At 36.4% G+C, this 10756-nt stretch overlaps 1 protein-coding gene across 4 annotated transcripts in view; it reads left to right on the forward strand.

Moving 5' to 3' along the window:
* Positions 1 to 7912, forward strand: part of LOC105060103 (uncharacterized) — a 29020-nt gene extending 21108 nt beyond the window's left edge. For all 4 annotated transcript variants that reach the window (XM_010943706.4, XM_019855710.2, XM_029260475.2 and 1 more), the window contains exons 12-17: positions 892 to 968; positions 2012 to 2082; positions 5117 to 5177; positions 6786 to 6845; positions 7372 to 7434; positions 7576 to 7912. In XM_010943706.4, the coding sequence (XP_010942008.1) occupies positions 892 to 968; positions 2012 to 2082; positions 5117 to 5177; positions 6786 to 6845; positions 7372 to 7434; positions 7576 to 7698 (455 nt within the window). In that variant the 3' untranslated portion in view covers positions 7699 to 7912. The remainder of the gene's footprint in view (positions 1 to 891; positions 969 to 2011; positions 2083 to 5116; positions 5178 to 6785; positions 6846 to 7371; positions 7435 to 7575) is intronic.
* Positions 7913 to 10756: the final 2844 nt, after the last annotated feature.

A 10756-nucleotide genomic window follows, 5' to 3' on the forward strand; every position in this document is an offset into this window, starting at 1 on the left:
TCATAAAGAGTGAAATTAAATATTGTGCAAATGCTGATATCCATGTGATATTTCATTAGTTTGTAAAGAAACAAAAACACCAAAGAGCAATGACATCAAAGAGGCCCTTAGTTTTCTATATAAACATGCCATCCTTCTTTAAATGCCAATAAGACAGAAATATCAGAAGTTGATGTATTTTACATTTGATTAAGCTGTGTTATATGTTGTTTGTTTGATATGACTTCTATAACCTTAAGATATCCCCCTAGGGATGCTGGCTTAACAGGAATAACTTCTGCCAGTGTAAATTACACAATGGACTTTGAGCCTGTTTGTATGTCTTCCACATTATTGCCTGCATTATCTGATCATTTTAATTTGTATAGAATGTAAATTTGTTAATGGACAAGGTAACCTCTTTGAAATTATCATAAATTGACTACATAGCTGGGCTAATTTATGGATGTCCACTATCGATTTTAGTAGTTTTATCTCTGGAGGAATTCATATCCTTGTCTGTGAATTTTCAAAGGTTTTTTTTTTTTTTTGAGCAGTTTGTCAGGGCTCAGCCGTACTATGCATCTTTGTTCAAGAACTATTGATATGAAAAATTTTATGCTTGATACTAGAAACAAATCAATGGCTTATAAAAATCTTAAATTCCATTAGTTTATCTAAGTTTTCTGTTGGTATTTTACAAATGCTATATTTTGTTGAGAAAAATGATTTATTTCAGGCAGATGCATAACAATTATATAATAGTTATGTATTATTTCTCTCCAGTAAATTTACTGCATGGTAGATTTTTACTTTGTCCTTCATATATGTTGGTTCTTGTTTTATTTCCTTGAAAAAAAAGTGCATGGCTGTCTCTGTGTCATTTTAACAATTTGAAGTTTCTGGGTTTAGGTTGGAGAACCATGCTTGTTGTTCCTGAGTTGGAGGAGGAGGTTAAGCTTCTTCAGGAAACTAGGGATACCCGTAAGGTAGTATCAGAACTTTTATTGCTTTATGATTTCAATAATTTCCTTTTTCTAATTGACATTGGTTGTCCATAGTAATTATTATGTTGGTCAGCTTATAAATGGAAAATGTGTAAGCAGCTTATAGTTGTGTTGACATTATAAAGCATAAAAACTCGATGTGCCATTTTATGTCTTTTCCTTGATAATGATATGTAAATAGATTTCATTTTTTCTTTATAGGTTTTCTGCTAGCTTGCCTCAGAGTCATGGCAACAGGATGCATATAGTTTGTCATGGTTATTTCATATGTTTTCGAGATGAATGGCAAAACCCTTTGTGATAATTGATGTGATAACTCTTTATGACAATTGCTGTAGTAAATTAAATTTCCTCAACATAAGCTTCTGCTCAGATACCAAATGATTTAATCTACTTTTGGATCATGCTGCGAGGTGAGGGGCTGAGAATAATGAAGTACCACAATTATGTTTGGAGGAAACTCGAGTAGACTTAACTAGTGCATACCCCAGCATAATTAATAATGTGTACGGGTTAACTCCTTCATAACAGTTGTGTCACTAAGATCCAACAAGCAACATGAATACATCGATCTAAATCATTTATAAGCTAGACTTTTTAATAGAGATAAAACCTGAGTTTGTCCTAGCATAAGCCAGTATGATTTTTATTTTATGCTCAGTTTGATATGGGCTTTGGGATCCATAACTATTGAATTTTCAGAATCTAGGTTGAAAGATGTAAATTATGAAGCAGCTCTCATATGATGGTCAGACAAATCAGACAGATGAATACCAACTATCTATGAGCATTGCCATTGTGGAAGTAATATATGCAGGAAAAAAGTTCACTTTTAGCCCATCATTGGAAGCTCTGCCTCGCCAAATAATTTTCATCAAAGTTTGAAATTCTGTATTTTATTTGTTAAGCTGGAAATTATAAGAATGTTAGTTTGTATTGTACTTTTATTTTTTTATGCCTGATTTGAATGCCCAAGTAATGAACATTTCTTTCATTCCTTTCATTTGGGTATATTTTATATTCAGATTCTTCGACAATTAAGGAGAGAGCGGGATCTTGTTGAGGATAAACTTCATCGCCTGAAATGGACTCTCAGGTAAGCAAGTCTGCAATGAGAATTACTGCTTGAAGTTGAAATTCTTATTGTTTTTTACTTTTTTTATGAACATGGATATTGTCACGGGGCAACATATCCTGTAGATACCATTTTAATGTCAATGCTCGATGAGTCTGTCAAATGCTTAAATAAATAAGAAGTCCTCATACATCAGAAGAAATATTTATTTGGATATAAATAAAACCTCAGCATAAGCTCATAATTCTGAGAGATTTTTCTAGTGTTGAAATAATGGAGCGAGAACGTAAACAGCTTACTATCAGTCTGTTAAACTATATTATTTTTTTCACTTGTTGGTGGATTCTAATTGAAAGTTATTTTTTGAAAAGTAAGATAAGAGTGTCATTGAGGCAACCATGTTTCATTCTTTATATGATATTGAGAAGTGACCTTAACAGCTTTTCCTTGAAGGGTTCGTGTAAATTTTCTCCATTCATTATTATTATTATTATTATTATTTTTTTTGTGGTGGATTATCATATACTTGCTCTGATTTATTTGAACCAGCTGCACTTCTTTTCTTGTTGCCTACTCCATCATGTGTTAATATATGTAGAAATTAGAATACAAGTGGACCAAGTCAAAGTTATACTGATCTTGTCACCTTGGCCAAGTTCAACATGAGGTAAGCAAGATTTTGACCCATACCCATCCCAACCTGGGGCTAACCAAAATGAGTGGACCAGGTTTCAACTCAGCCACCTCCATATTAAACTTAAGCTCAATGTGGCTCAGATTGTTTAGCCTCCACAAGGGTCAGAAAGGTTGCTAACCACCTGATGCAACATAAGGTGCAGCCAGTAAATACTATGACTAGCTAGTCCATGCCAAGCATCATAGGAGCCAGCAAATTCATAAGTGAAGACTTCAACAAGCAAATATTTGATTTATTCCAATCTCGTGAGTCAGCGTGCGAGTGATTTTCATTGGATTTTCTTATAAATTATCCATTAGGGAGTAGGGACTATCTAATTTTTTTCTAGGTTTCCTTATTTATTGTAGAATAATTCTAAAGTGTTTCCTTATTGTTGATCCTATTTTGACTATGATCCTATATTGGGTTTAATGACCAAATTAGGGATAGGAGATCATGTCCTGTAGATATTTGTCTAGTATATTACATGTGCTAGCCTTTTGATATATTAATAAAATACTTTGCGAGAAAAATTTCTTTACCAAGTGAAGTGTTCTTTAATCCAGTTTACTTCTATTTGCATGTTGATCTTCGAAGCATAATCTCATCAACCAAATCACCCCTTCTTCCTTTTCTACAATGTCACCACCTCTTGTAATTGCTAAGGCAATTACCATTCTCTGCTACCTCCTGGTGTTAGCTGCTACTTGCTCACCACTCTCACCATTTTCTCTTGCTTGCTCTTTTTGTTATGAGCCCTTTAGGAAAGCATAGGGTATACTTTTCTATGCCTAGCAAAAAGGCAATGAGAGGAACATAGGGTTAAGGGGGATTTTGAAAGACTTTGACTTGGGCCCAACCTAATATTGATTCACTCCAATATTTCTATTTACATTTAATTGTTTCTTATCTTTTTAAGAGATTTTGCCAAAAGAGCGGACTTTAGGGAATAGCATATGGTGCTTTCCATCTTATACTTCTGTTGAATGTGTTAGATTAAAGATTGGTGATCTAGCTTTGAGCTTTTGTCCCTTTTCAATGTGTTCCAAAAATTCAAAAAATAAAAAATAAAGAAATGGCGAAGTTGGCAACAGTATTGCCAACTTCATTTAATAAATGCAAAAAAAAAATGAAACAAGGATCGAGCCCCGCCTCCGGCTTTAGTAGTGGCATAATGGCCTCGCTGGCCCTCCGGAGGCCTCTGGTGGCTTCCTCTCCCTTTGCTTCCCTCCCTCCATCCTCATCTAGCTTCCACCGAGCTTGGCAGCAGCACGACATCCTCCAACAACCTCCAGAGGCCCTCTCTCTCTCTCTCTTTTTTTCCCTCCTCCCTTCTCTCTCTTCCTCTCTTTCCTTCTCCCTCTCCTCCTTCTTGTCGGTTTCTCGTTGTGAATGCCATAACCATCCTAGCCGATCGCCAATACAGTTCGGCATGCCCTGAACCAGATAATTCAGGACAATTTGGTGAACCCTAGATCCTAGTTTATCAAGCTTTGGCTACTTTTGTTGGTATTCAAGCCAACCAACCATCAAATGATCAAATCCTCTTCATCATGAAGTCATTATGAAGTGGATCATCATACTTCAACTCCACCTCCTCTTGGATGCACTTAAATCCAAGTCATATATTGTTGTGGACATATACTAAGTCATTCAATCTCTTTTATGTTTGGTGGTTCCTTTGTTTGCTATGTATTAAGAAGGTTGACTAGTTGCACCCATAGCCAATGGAGGAGATTGTTTGTGAGATGATCCGAATTGCTAACCTCAGGTTTTTCAATGATAGCCTAAAATGAAACCACCATTCAGTTGCGAACACAATCAAATAAATTGCATATTAGACATTATTTAGATAAAACATTAGATTGGGTAGTGATGGTTTCCAAAAATGCATGCATTCATATTTGTTTTTGCCTGCTATAGTTGCCCTCTCACTAATGCTGTGGGAACCCTCTCTGAAAGTAGTCTATGAAACGAGCATTATTCCCAATTCTTGTTAAAATTAACCTATCTCCTCCAGACATCTGATAGTTGAAGATTGAAATCAGATTACTTGCTTGATCCAACTCCTGGCCCATCTGGTAATCCCACCTCTATTCAATGATATTAATATACTCATCAACATGCTTTGTACCAAGTTCGGCCTGGGTTCGAACCTCTTACTGAGCTGAAATCTTGATCTGACCTAATAACTGACGGGTCTGGAACAGTTTGCCTCACCCTCTATGGTGGCATCATCCACTTTACTTGTGAAACTAAGAATTGTATGATGTTGTCTATCTTGTGTATTGATTTGGCTTTTTAGTGCTTTCTAAATAACTTGTGTACACTTTTGCTTATTCAATTTTTTAGGCTTATTGAATTTGTCTTTTGGTTCAGGTTTGAAGACCTTGAGATTGATAAAAAGCTATATTTATCATCTGAACTTCATCAGTTGGAGGTGAGTTGCTGTCCTCATAACAATAAAGATAATCACAATATGTTATAGCTGACCAGTATATAGTATTTTATATGATCACCTCTAGGAAGAACTCATACACATCTTTATAGAGCAGCTTTGAATTGCAATTTTATAAATGATTTAAAAGATTGTCATTTCAATAAATCACTTGAAATGAAAATAGTTTCTATATATGGCTAAGTGAGCATGACTCTTTTAGTTTGAATAAGGAGGGAAGGTGGGTGGGTAGATAGCGAGGGAGAGAGGTCCAATCATACACCATTCTTATCATTTATATCATATTCTTTCTTCCATGTTTACTGGTAGAGTAGTGTGGCATATGTGCCTTAACTCTCAAAAAATCCGTTACAGACCAAACGCTTGTATTCAATAGTGGATGCTTGCGCATGTTATTTTATATTAATAGCATCAACCTAATTACTGATTTTATAAAAAAAAACATATTTTTGCCATGTAAGAAAATAAGCAACTTATCAAGTCTTTGATTTGGAACTCTGATGACCAGTGTACCTCTGGTTGTGATGCTTGCACGAAGCATCCTGCTGTGATAACCTGATTGTCCAGCTTATATCTAATCAATATCAACATTCTGCATTCTTATTCACATTGGTGTAGAGCTACTTCCTGGCACTTGATTGTCCTGAAGCATCCTGATTGCATTCATGGGCTGTTTGGATGCCTCAATAATCTTACCATCGATTTTCTCCACATGCGGTTACAGTGAGGTAGTTAACAATAGGAGGGATGAAACCTTCTCATTGATTAAACTTGAGATCATTGAAAGTTGAAACCCTAAAACCAGGATAAGTTAAATCACCTGTATTTTTAGATTACAGGATCTGTGGAAGCCCCACTGAAGTAACCTCCTCCTTAAAATTGTTTTCTGGAGAAGGTAATCTTCACTTTACCTTGGACCAAAGGTTTAACTTATCCAAAAATGGACTATGCCTGCATCCAAACATGCCCTAAGCATCGTCTATGATGACAACTATTGACTGTTGTATGTCAAGTCATCTCTGTTTTCATTACATCCTGATGCAAAAACCTAATTGGTCAACTTGTTCGTTTATGTTGGCATTCTCATATGGTGTCAGAACAGTGTTTTTATCTGCCTGTTGATGTCCTTTTCTCATCTATATTGCCATCTTTATCCTTTACTTTAACATGAGATTATCTTCTTGATGAGATCGCTCTGCTGTATGAGTTATTTATGTTCCTTGAAAAAGTTCAGCATTTTTGTTTCCTTGGGACACTACTTATGCCAACATGACCATGATTTGCCTCATCTATTATGTTACTAGGTATATTCTTGATGTAGCAGTTCATTTGCTGATCCCTAGAGGTTATTAATTGATAACTAGTATCCACTCCTCTATGGCAATTGATCCCATCTGTAGTCATAGTGTGCCAACTGGCGGAAGCAATGACATCTGATAGGATATTGAAATCTATTTGAATATTTCTCTTCTATATGGCTTGTGACATTATTTGATATAAAACTATCAGAGGCATTTGATGCTTGTCAGTCAATTATCAACTCCATTACATCGTGTTCCTTACTATGTCGATATATTTCTTCTGTGTTAGTTACAAAGGGAGAATGTTCGACGCCTTCATCAAGAGGCTCAGCGGGAATACCATCAAAAGGTAACATCTACCATTTCATCCCTGTAATTTGACGTACAAATATGTTGACCTTGATAGAAGGGGATGGAACTCTTGGTCTATTGATATAGAACCTTACAAGTTCTTGGAACTACGTATACCGTCATTTTTCTTTTGTAGTCAATCTAGCATCTATATTTTTTCATTGTATGCTGTCATGTTCAAATCATGCTTGAATATTTCATGATTTCTTAAGTTTATTTGTTTCACTTCACAGACATTCAAAATTTTTTCTCAAATTACAGAAACTGCTAAATGCTGAAGTGATCCACATCCTCAGTATGAAGCATGTTGGCACATGCACACTTGACAAACATAGAAATGATATTGTAGTAGATAATTGCTGTTGCTGAAGCATACCTTTTTTTTTTTTTTGTGTTCCAACAGTTTGTTATGCTCATCAGTTCCTTCTGATTGCTTGGTTTAGTATGCATCTGCTGGTGATTATTATTGTTTTCCTGGATAATTCTGAGAGTGATCTTCTTTTGTTTTCTTTATCTAAATCTAGTTTCACAAGGTCTGGGGACAACTCATGAAGACTGGCTTCCAAAATTCTCGTTTTGCTCACCAGGTATCTTTTCTTGTATAACCTTGTTTCTTTTATGAATTTTTGTTTATTAGATAGAGCTGAATGGGGAGGTTGTTTTGGGGGGTATTTGTGTTTCCTTATTTTCTATGTCCAGTTTTTTTATTTTCTTTGGTGGCTGTGCAGGTTGAGAGGTTTGCTTGCTTGTACACCAGCCAAGTAACAAATTTGAGCTTGTACTCTCCTGACAAATACTACCGGCCAAGTGAAGATTTCATGCCCCATGAATTTGATATTCTTGGGCTCTGAGGGAACTCTGGATTATCTGTATGTGGGGTGTTACAGGAAACTGAAATATGTGAATAGAAATGAAAGTAACATTTTAAATTGAACACAAATTGATCTGATGTAAGAAAAGCAGCAAGCCTTTGCTAATGGTGAGAATGACCTCAAATATCAGAGTTACCGTCTAGGGTTCATTTTTAACTTGACTAATCAATAGAAAAATCATTTTACCATATTACTTACAGATGGCTAGTGCTGTCCAAATGAAAGTGTTGGTTGGAAAATTAACTCTTCTGACAATCTTGTGGTTTCTATTGTGCGGTGTTTTGGCGTAACCACCCGTGTTTCGAGAATATAGGAAGGTTGCTTTATTGTGCTTACTGAACTCAAAAAATGAGCTTTGGCCTGTGTTCCAGCTGTGCGTGGATATGAATTCAAAGGCAGCGAGCCTTGGAATCCAGATTGTCCTTATGCTTGGTGGTCTCATCTGGTCTCCATGAAAGCATGTATTTGTCTGTGTTTTTTTTTTTTTTTTAATGTGTATAGAGGCCCTGGAATCCTGGTTTACTGCTTGAGATGTATGGTAAATGCCACACAGCAAACTGGGAAGTCAATGTAAGAAATATATTCTTGTTGTATTAGGGCGAGGATAATATTTCGTATATTCTCATGTAGAACATCAGCTTATATGATATTTAGTATATTCTCATGTAGAACATCAGCTTATGTGTCAACATTCTAAATGCATGACCTGACTGCCCTTATGCCTGAAGTTTCTGCTATTAATGGGAAATGTTGCCAAGCTGCAGCCCCAAAACTGCCGGTAATCAGGCACCAACCTGGTTTGCCAAGGGTTTTCTGTGAGGATTGTTTGCAGTTATATCATTATTGGAAGCTTATTACCTTTTTTTTTTTACCTTCTGTCAATTTTTTCTCTTGTATCCTTGTGGATGGAAGCTTTTTAGAGTTCAAACTACCTTGAAAATTACTTGGTAGCGAAGCAATTTTTAGGATTTATCATTCGGTGCCATACAAACATATAATAATTCAATTCCTATTTCAGTCTTGGTCCCGTATCATATGGTCCGGGAAAAATTCCAACGAAGTAAATTTTGACAAAGCTTGGATTAAAAAAGGGATTCTACTATTGAGATATCATTAATATTAATGTTCTACAGTTAACAGAGGATATAACTATTTTTTTCTTGATCCAACAGAGGAAAGGACGTGGAAGAACACAAGGGAGAATCGGATAGGATATCCTATTAAACCTTTTAGGGCCCATTGGAATCGGTCTAATCAAATCTCTCTTCCAGGATTCTATATAAAAATTATGATGGACTTCTCTGGTGACAACTAATCTTTGGAATTTTATGGATAAGATAGATAACCTTTAAAAGGGGACAAATTATCAATAAAAACCAGGGATTAAAACCAGGAATTAGTTGTATTATCAGGGTAGCCGATCTTTTTGATTTGCTCCCCCTTCTATCGAATATTTAATGTAGAACTCCAGATCTCCTATCAAATTTTTAATAGATAACTCCACTACGAGGATGTTATTGGATCAATAAAAATGAGTTATTCTACCCGAGGTTGTAAGAGAAAATTTCAGTTTATCACCATACAACAGGGACTGATTGGATTGACCCACTTCCAAGTTGAAACCAATTTGAAATTTAATCAAGTCCATTCCAAACCAAAATCATCTGGATTAGACTTGATTCAAAAAAAATGACCTATTTCAAATATTGATTAGCATTGGTCACTGAATTTCTAATTCAGACTAGAATTAACCTGATCTAATTCCAAACTAGTATAATATATATTTCAAAACCATCCTCCTAGGAGCTTAAGCTTTTACATTGTGAGTCCATGACAAGTGGTATTAAAGCTAGGCCCATTATATGTGACAATCTTTGTGAGTCATGTAAGCTCCTCAGGGAGCTATGAGTGGGCTCCTCTTCTCAAGTAAAAGCTAACCGTGATTTCATGAGATTGGATAGAGAGATTGTCATAGTCTAACATTAATTAATAAAAGAGTGCGACCTAGATTTGATAACTCGGGTTGATCCTCCTCTTAATGTTTAAACTTTCAAACTATGAGTTCGTGACACGTAGACCTCAGATCCTTGACCTATCCTATTCTTCTCGACTTTTGTCTGCCCCAATAAGGGGTCTACATGACTAATAAAGGTTATGATATATAATAGGACTGGCTCTAATATCTCTTATCACGGACTCACATCCCAAATTTTTAAGCTGTTGGGAGGAGAACTGACCCAGGCTAAGAAATTTAGGTGGCACTATTTTATTAGTTAATGTGGAACTTTAATATATGGGTGAGGCCCTTTCGCACGAGTAGGAGCTCATTGTGATGTGGGCATCATGAAATTGATTGGGCCGTAAGTTCGTCACTTAAATTCAGAAGTCTTGAGGAACTTCCCCGTTGATGAGAATTCCTGTTGGCTAAGCTTCTTTTAAAACGAAATGCTCGGTATTTGTTACTGTTCACGTGAACTGGCCCAGGCCTAGGGCTGAGAAATTCAAACCGAAAATTTCCCAAGCGAGAGGTCACAGAAGCTATTAATCAAACAGACACCATCTTTATGAACCTGAATCTATGTATCAACTATGTAATTGGGTAAAATCTGACAGATTTGAAACCCTAGAAAACAAAAATACTATGATGCAAATCAGATCAGATCGCAAAGTTTAGAAACTTATAGAACAAACACTTAAATCGATCAAAAAATAGATCTCACATATGTAATCAAGTCAAAACACGCTTAGAAGCCAGAGGTCCCGATTGAACCCTAGAAATCCACGTTAAAAGGCGATGACACGCAGAGGAAAACAAGGGATTCTCTCATCTTGGAAGGGAGTAGCGATTAGATCGAGGAACTGGTCGATTGCTCAACGAATGCCTACGATCCACTGGTACTGGGCCACGGCCTATGGCCAGCAACAGTCCTATATTCGTTGTACCGGCCTGTGCCGGGCATGGCCTGTATCAGATGGGTCCGGGCCTGAGGCGGTCCATCCTTGGTCCGGCCCATTAGTAGCCCTACCGGGATAAGCG

This window comes from Elaeis guineensis, chromosome 6 (assembly GCF_000442705.2).
Source record: "Elaeis guineensis isolate ETL-2024a chromosome 6, EG11, whole genome shotgun sequence".
Classification (NCBI taxonomy): Eukaryota; Viridiplantae; Streptophyta; class Magnoliopsida; order Arecales; family Arecaceae; genus Elaeis; species Elaeis guineensis.